At 42.8% G+C, this 7,104-nt stretch overlaps 1 protein-coding gene across 2 annotated transcripts; it reads left to right on the top strand.

Annotated features, from left to right (window-relative positions):
* The first annotated feature begins 500 nt into the window (after positions 1-500).
* Positions 501-6,988, top strand: LOC121535370 (ubiquitin carboxyl-terminal hydrolase 14). Of its 2 annotated transcripts, none has more exons than XM_041842386.1 (16): positions 501-709; positions 1,688-1,833; positions 1,943-1,975; positions 2,243-2,347; positions 2,662-2,765; positions 3,092-3,150; positions 3,416-3,546; positions 3,767-3,847; positions 3,934-4,016; positions 4,421-4,535; positions 4,741-4,806; positions 4,949-5,041; positions 5,224-5,352; positions 5,566-5,626; positions 5,765-5,872; positions 6,178-6,988. In XM_041842386.1, exons 1-16 carry the CDS (start codon positions 694-696, stop codon positions 6,324-6,326), a joined length of 1,479 nt encoding a protein of 492 aa, XP_041698320.1. In that variant the 5' UTR covers positions 501-693; the 3' UTR covers positions 6,327-6,988. The 2 variants fall into 2 exon arrangements, with proteins under 2 accessions (XP_041698320.1, XP_041698319.1); XM_041842385.1 differs by having other exon boundaries at positions 502-709; positions 5,563-5,626.
* Positions 6,989-7,104: the final 116 nt, after the last annotated feature.

The following is a 7,104-nucleotide window of genomic DNA, read 5'->3' on the forward strand; positions in this document are numbered from 1 at the left end:
AACAAAGCAGTGCGATTTAAAAACAATAACACAGAGTTACATATGGGATAAACAAAACGTACAGTCAATAACACAATAGAAAATCTATATACAGTGTGTGCAAATGTAGTAAGTTATGGAGGTAAGGCAATAAATAGGCCATAGTGCAAAATAATTACAATTTAGTATTAACACTGGAGTAATAGATGTGCAGAAGATGATGTGCAAATAAAGATGCTGGGGTGCAAATGAGCAAAATAAATAATATGAGGTAGTTGGGTGGGCTAATTACAGATGGGCTGTGTACAGTTGCAGTGATCGGTAAGCTTGGCCAGGTCGCAGTTGTAAATGAGAACTTACCTGGTTAAATAAAAATAAAAAGCTGCTCTGACAACTGATGGGTGTAACTTGACGTCAAGAAACGCCAATATCAGAAAACGCCCCTAATTGCATCTGCAATAACACCCTTCTCCCTCACATGTTGGGCTGTGCAGGCTCAGGACCAGGCTGGATAGCTGCAGGCAGACCGCATCGATAATCTTTCAGCGTACACACTGCCGTGCAGTTGCAGCGTCATTGTGAGAACTGTTTGAATGAAGTTCGGTGTAGCTGCTAGCTAGCTAGACAGAAACCTATCGTAGCCAACTGCACCCGACAGCGAATTCGCGCCCCGGTGACTGGAATTTGAGATTATCAATCAAAACTGCCTATAAAATGCCCGTGTTTACAGGTAAGTTAATGATATAACGTAACCACTTACAATGATGATCCCTTTTCTGAACTATTTATACACGTGTTTTAATGATCACTATTGGAACGCTAGCTAGCAGGCTAACTAGCTAAAGTGTTAGCTAGCCATCATAGGCCGTAAAGTAAATCGGTCACCAACTAGCGAGCTGCCCGACAGAAATAACAGATTCGGGAGTGTTCTATCTGATTTAAGAAAATACGACATGACAAACTATCTAGCTTGTTAAGTAACCTAGATACGTTTGGGTTTTGTTGACATAATAACTAGTTAACTAATTTGTCTAACTAGCTAGCTACTTAGCTTTATGTTATGCTAACGGCACTAGTTAACTTCCTGCAGTCACGTCAACATTTGGCTAGCTAGCCTGCTAACTGTTAAGCTAGCCAGAAAATGAACTCTTACACTGTACACAAAGAGCCTAGGTATGAAAATTATGCTGCAACGTTACAGCTGGCCCAAATAAACTTGCTAAGTAGCCAGTCTAACGTTAGCCAATTTGTTACCGCTATTTGTTATTATTTCGCTAACTTGCTAGCCAGGTAGCTAGTTAACTAACGTTAGTTAGCATCGAATTTAGCTAACTAACAATATTGATGTTGTAATTAATGTTAAAATATGGTAGCTGAAAGGGTAACATTAGCTAACTATGTAAACATCACTGTAAACATTATATGGTTTGCTCGCTTGCTAGCCTTCATTCTCCCTAAAATCTAGCTAGTTAGATACCGTTAGCGTATAAAGGTGACCTGTCTATTTAGCAGGTGATCAAGACTAACAACCAAAACAGTCGACTCTTATTTCAAGCCTTCCTCTGCAACACAGGTTATCACTGTAAAATATGATTGTGCTGTGTCATTCATGACAAGACACGAGGCATTAGAGATGCCCTCCACTCCCCGATGGTTAGTAATAACAGATACTGGTGTCTGTGTTTATGTTTCTCTTTTATTTCCTCAGTGAATGTGAAATGGGGAAAAGAGAAGTTTGATGCAATAGAGCTGAACACAGAAGAACCTCCCATGGTCTTCAAGGCTCAGCTCTTTGCCTTGACAGGGGTACAACCAGAGAGACAGAAGGTTATGGTCAAGGGAGGCACACTCAAGGTAAAGTTGTCTCATTTTAGTTAATCAATGAATGTCATCACTTGGACCACAGATGATCAATACATAATCTATTTCCAAAGATACTTAATCATTTGTATGTCTTTTTTAGGACGATGACTGGGGAAACATAAAATTGAAGAATGTAAGTATAGCCTAAGAGTTGTCATGTTACTTCTTTCAATATTGTGGAAAGTAGACTGCTATATTGTCAAATTTCATTGTCATTTAGTGGACCTGTTTTGGGGTAGTGTTACTTACAATGTGATCTAGCCTAATGCTGCAGGGTGATCTATTTTCTTCTTCATTGATTACCATCACCAGATATCCAATGGTACACAATGTGACATGGGATACTGTTCCTCCTCTCTCCACCCTCCTCCCTCCCTCCCTCCATCCCCCTCTGTCCTAGGGGATGACTCTGTTGATGATGGGCTCAGCAGAGGCCCTGCCCGAGGAGCCTGCAGTCCGGCCCATGTTTGTAGAGGATATGACTGAGGACCAGCTGGCCTCAGCTGTGAGTTAATGTTTACTAGCTGGCTCTTAATAGCAATGTCTAGTCTGCTGTTTACTAGCTGGGTTCAAGGCCAGTGTCTAATCTGCTGATCTGGAACTGTATGATACATTCAGGCTATGCCTCGCACAGTAGTGCTATGAACGGATACAGCTGTCTGTCATTTCTACTACCCCTGATGGAAATTGAGATATTGTACAATGCGTGACTTACTCGTTGGTTGTCTGTTTGTTTAAAGGGAATGGATGCTGGCTGGGTTTTCCAGCGCAGGCAGTCATAGAGAAACTAACCCCATTTTGCTTATGTTGTCTGTGTAGATGGAGATGCCTTGCGGACTGACCAACCTGGGCAACACCTGCTATATGAACGCTACAGTGCAGTGTCTTCGCTCCGTGCCAGAGCTCAAAGGAGCCCTCAGAAGGTGGGCTCTTGATTTTTGCATTAATGCCACTCTGTGATGATGCAAGCAACTTCTGTCAGAGATCTAATCTATAGTGATGATGCAATATGATTCTTATTAATTTGGTATCTATATACAGCTGACAATTATATCACATGTATTGTTTGTCTTAGAAGACAAGGCTTTCAGGCTCTTCAACATGATATAGTCTTGTCTCATTTTGATTGGTACATTGCCATGAGCAGGTGACTAGGGTGTGCCTTTAAGGTTAGACAATACACTGTTTTTGTTCTTAGAAGTGGTGTTTTATGGCTTTGATCTTATTAGCCCTCTGTCTCCCTCTACAGGTACGCAGGTGCTCTGAGGTCCTCAGGGGCCAACGCACCATCCCAGCACATCACAGCAGGTCAGTGCCTGGCATTTCTGTCTGTATCTGTTGTATTTATATTGTGTCTTTGGTTCTCTGCTAGTGTAGACATGGTAATGGTATGACTCACTAAGTCGGAGCCATAGAGATCCTATTCAAGTATTCTAATTCTATGGTCAGAGCACAGTGCTGCCAATACCAGCATTGGTGTTGTATACTATGAACTGTAGGTGGCTTTGGGTAAAGGGTCAGCTAAATGTCCATGTTATAACTGCTAAATTACCATTTGTATTCCCATCCTCAGCCCTCCGTGACCTCTACGAGACCATGGACAAGACTTCCTCCAGCATACCCCCAATCATCCTGCTGCAGTTCCTGCACATGGCTTTCCCCCAGTTCGCTGAGAAGGGAGACCAGGGACAGTACCTTCAGCAGGTGAGACCAGGGCCCCTGGCTGGCACCAGTCACTCACTCATCACCAGAAGATGCTGCTTTGCTCATACTGCTTGGTACTACTCAGTAACGCACATCTAGACTGAACCACATTGATTGCTCAGTTTCAAGTAGCCCAAGAGGACATTGAATAATTGTGTATACAGAATGTGGTCTGAAGAGTAGAAATGGGCTTCATTTGTTAATGTCTGCCCCCCTCTAGGATGCCAACGAGTGTTGGTTGCAGATGATGCGGGTTCTTCAGCAGAAGTTGGAGCCACAAGACCCAGAAGCTCCCATGGAGGTATGTGTATAAACAAGTGTGTAAGCTGTCAAGTAGCTATAGATGTGGATGTCTGTCCTAACTTTCCCTTTTTCTGTCTGTCATAGACTGACAGTGAGAGTGGAGCTGCTGCTGTCGCTGCCAAGAAGAACTTCATCGACCAGTATTTTGGAGTGGAGTATGAAACCACGTATCCTTGCAGTCGGAACGCAGTGGCGCAGTGGTCTAAGGCACTGCATCGCAGTGCTAGCTGTGCCACTAGAGATCCTGGTTCGAATCCAGGCTCTGTCGTATCCGGCCGTGACCGGGAGACCCATGGGGCGGCGCACAATTGGCCCAGCGTCATCCAGGGTAGGGGAGGGAATGGCTAGCAATTTGAGTTCTAGCCAATGAGCTTCAGCTCTTAGCCATTTGAGTGACAGCTAGCAAGCTACACACACAGCAGAGCGAGAGGTAGCAATGATGTGGTGCACATATCTGCACATATGTGATGTAGTACGCAATTTTCGGGGACAACTTTTGGCGCTACTTTCAGAACTACTGGCTAAAATGTATACAAAAGCACCAGAGAATCTCTTTAACCCCTGTCCTCAGTATGAAATGTACAGAGTCTGAGGATGAGGAGCCAGCTAAAGGTAAAGAGAGCCAGCTTCAACTCAGCTGTTTCATCAACCAGGAGGTCAAGTACCTGGCCACCGGCCTCAGGCTGGTGAGTAGTACCACAGCAACACACACAGGAACGTGCACAGGAACACACGGACACATACATACAAATGCACAGAAACACACAGACCAATACACACATGTACAGGAACACAAAGGCGCACTCACCCACCATGATGTCTCGAAGGTGGTCTGTCACCATGGCAACACTGATCTAATCCCATCATGTCCCTCTGTTTCTTTCTCTCCAGAGACTGCAGGAAGAAATCACCAAGCTGTCTCCATCTTTGCAAAGAAATGCCCTGTACATAAAATCTGTACGTTTGTAGTTTGGGCTGGGCTCGTAAGATTTTTATATACTAGTGAGAGCTTGTGAAATGTGTTTTATTGTTCTGTCGTTTTAGCTGGTTGGTTTGTTGGTTAAGGTGATGTTCACTTTGTCTCCTTTCCTTGGTCTAGTCTAAAGTCAGCCGCCTCCCGGCCTACCTGACCATTCAGATGGTTCGCTTTTTCTACAAAGAGAAGGAGTCTGTCAATGCCAAAGTCCTAAAGGTAGGTATTCTGATGTTTTAGGAATGTCCTCCTAATAGATGGGATTATCATAATAATAATAATAATAATAATATGCCATTTAGCAGACGCTTTTATCCAAAGCGACTTATCTGAATACTGTTGTAAGTGGATGAAAGAATATTGTCCTGATGCTTTTTTCCACCATTGATTTGATTCTCCAGGATGTCAAGTTCCCGCTGATGCTGGATGTGTATGAGCTGTGTACCTCTGAGCTGCAGCAGAAGATGGTGGCAGTCAGGTCAAAGTTTAAGGAGATTGAGGACAAGAAGCTGGAGAAACAGTCACAGAAGGTACAAATATATATAATTGATTTGTGTACTGTCTCTACTGCAATTCAGCTTTGAACTGGAAAATGTATACTCTACAAAATAAACCCAAACCTCCAAGAAATATATTTCAGTGTTGTCCCCCTGACCAAACAAAGCAACTCAGTGTGAATGAACGTCTCAAAGAACATGCGTGTAGTCCATGTAGCTTACATTTTCTCTTTGTGCATCAAGCAGGTGGAGAAGGTGGCAGACAAACCGAAAGAAGTGAAATATGAGCCCTTTTCATTCGACGACGGTTGGTTACTTTACATCATATGGTTTGGTGGCCTACCTTTACAAACAAAGCATCAGTCAGTTGTGTAAGGGATAGGTTGTTTAACTTAAGGGATATGTTCCTAAGCATTCTAAGCGAATGTCTGTCTATTCCCTGCAGACCTGGGCTCCAACAACAGCGGTTACTACGACCTGCAGGCAGTGCTGACACACCAGGGCCGATCCAGCTCCTCCGGACACTATGTCGGCTGGGTCAAGAGGAAAGAAGGTAACCTCCATAGCATTAAGAAAATAGTCTCCACAGTGCAATCAATATGATGAATAGATACATGTCAACCTGCTCCTTAAAGGGGTAGTTCACCTCAGTCAGTTCAACACAACGGAGGACATGAGATACCGACCCAGACCAAAACAGAATTTTACCCTCATGCTTCGCACTCTTAGTTGTTGTGGAAGTCGGCCTGATTATTGTTGTTTACCTTGTAATCAAACTACTATATTAATTGATTTTCGTGTTTTATCAAGGTACAGATGAATGACTGTTTTCGATACATCCATGTTTTGCCATTACAGATGAGTGGGTGAAGTTTGATGACGACAAGGTGAGTGTGGTGTCTCCAGAGGATATACTGAGGCTGTCCGGTGGAGGAGACTGGCATATAGCCTACGTCCTACTGTACGGACCCCGACGACTGGAAATACTTGAAGAAGAGAAACAGTAACCAACCTAATGCAAAAAAAATAATATTCTAACCAACCAATGCCATTTCCAAGCACTGTCTACTCTGCATAGATGTGCAATAAATTCTGGGTATCTTTAAAAATGGATGACCTTTAATTTTTTGTTTTTGTAACTTCTTGACACATATGTTTGTGTGGAGTGGAGGAAGTTTATTATTATTGAGCCAGGCAATCTCTGGACTGGATCATTGAGAGGTTGAGGTTCTAGTTCTGCAGTTTCATTAATTAAATGTTTTATACACATTGTATATTTTTTAAAGCCTTGAACAAGGTGCTCATGTCATAGTACTTCTCTGTAGTCATATAACTAATCAGCTGTACAGAAAGTCTTTGGCCAAGTTATCTAATCTGGATCAGGTGTCTTTCAAGTTACCCTGTACCTTTAATTCAAATGTATTGGAGACATCCCCTATCACCTACAGTACCCACTATTCAAACCATAACGAATGCTTACGCCCCCTCGCCTGTCAGATCTCTTTGGGAAACAAAATGGTCTTGCACATTGCTTTCGTCATTGTAGTTGGTGATTTCTCATCATACAAGCGGTTCAATGCTTGTCTCTCATACATGCAGTCATTATCCTGACTGCCAGCCAACTGATGGCTTTTCATAAATGGTCAAAATAAACTTCTACCAAACCATGTTCTGATTAAATGACTCACTTTTTTATTCATCTAAATGCCCTGCCCATATGGCTTTATAAGACATTACAATAAGTATTCATTGTCCTCTGTGGGATCATAAGTGGTTATAGCTAAA

Source organism: Coregonus clupeaformis, chromosome 21, assembly GCF_020615455.1.
Source record: "Coregonus clupeaformis isolate EN_2021a chromosome 21, ASM2061545v1, whole genome shotgun sequence".
NCBI classification, from domain to species: domain Eukaryota; kingdom Metazoa; phylum Chordata; class Actinopteri; order Salmoniformes; family Salmonidae; genus Coregonus; species Coregonus clupeaformis.

What these genes read in the sequence shown, in the direction of transcription:
- LOC121535370 (XM_041842385.1), top strand. An exon ending in TGGCCACCGGCCTCAGGCTG is followed by an intron (nt 4,536 to 4,740) that starts GTGAGTAGTACC and finishes CTTTCTCTCCAG; the next exon opens with AGACTGCAGGAAGAAATCAC. An exon ending in GCCCTTTTCATTCGACGACG is followed by an intron (nt 5,627 to 5,764) that starts GTTGGTTACTTT and finishes TATTCCCTGCAG; the next exon opens with ACCTGGGCTCCAACAACAGC.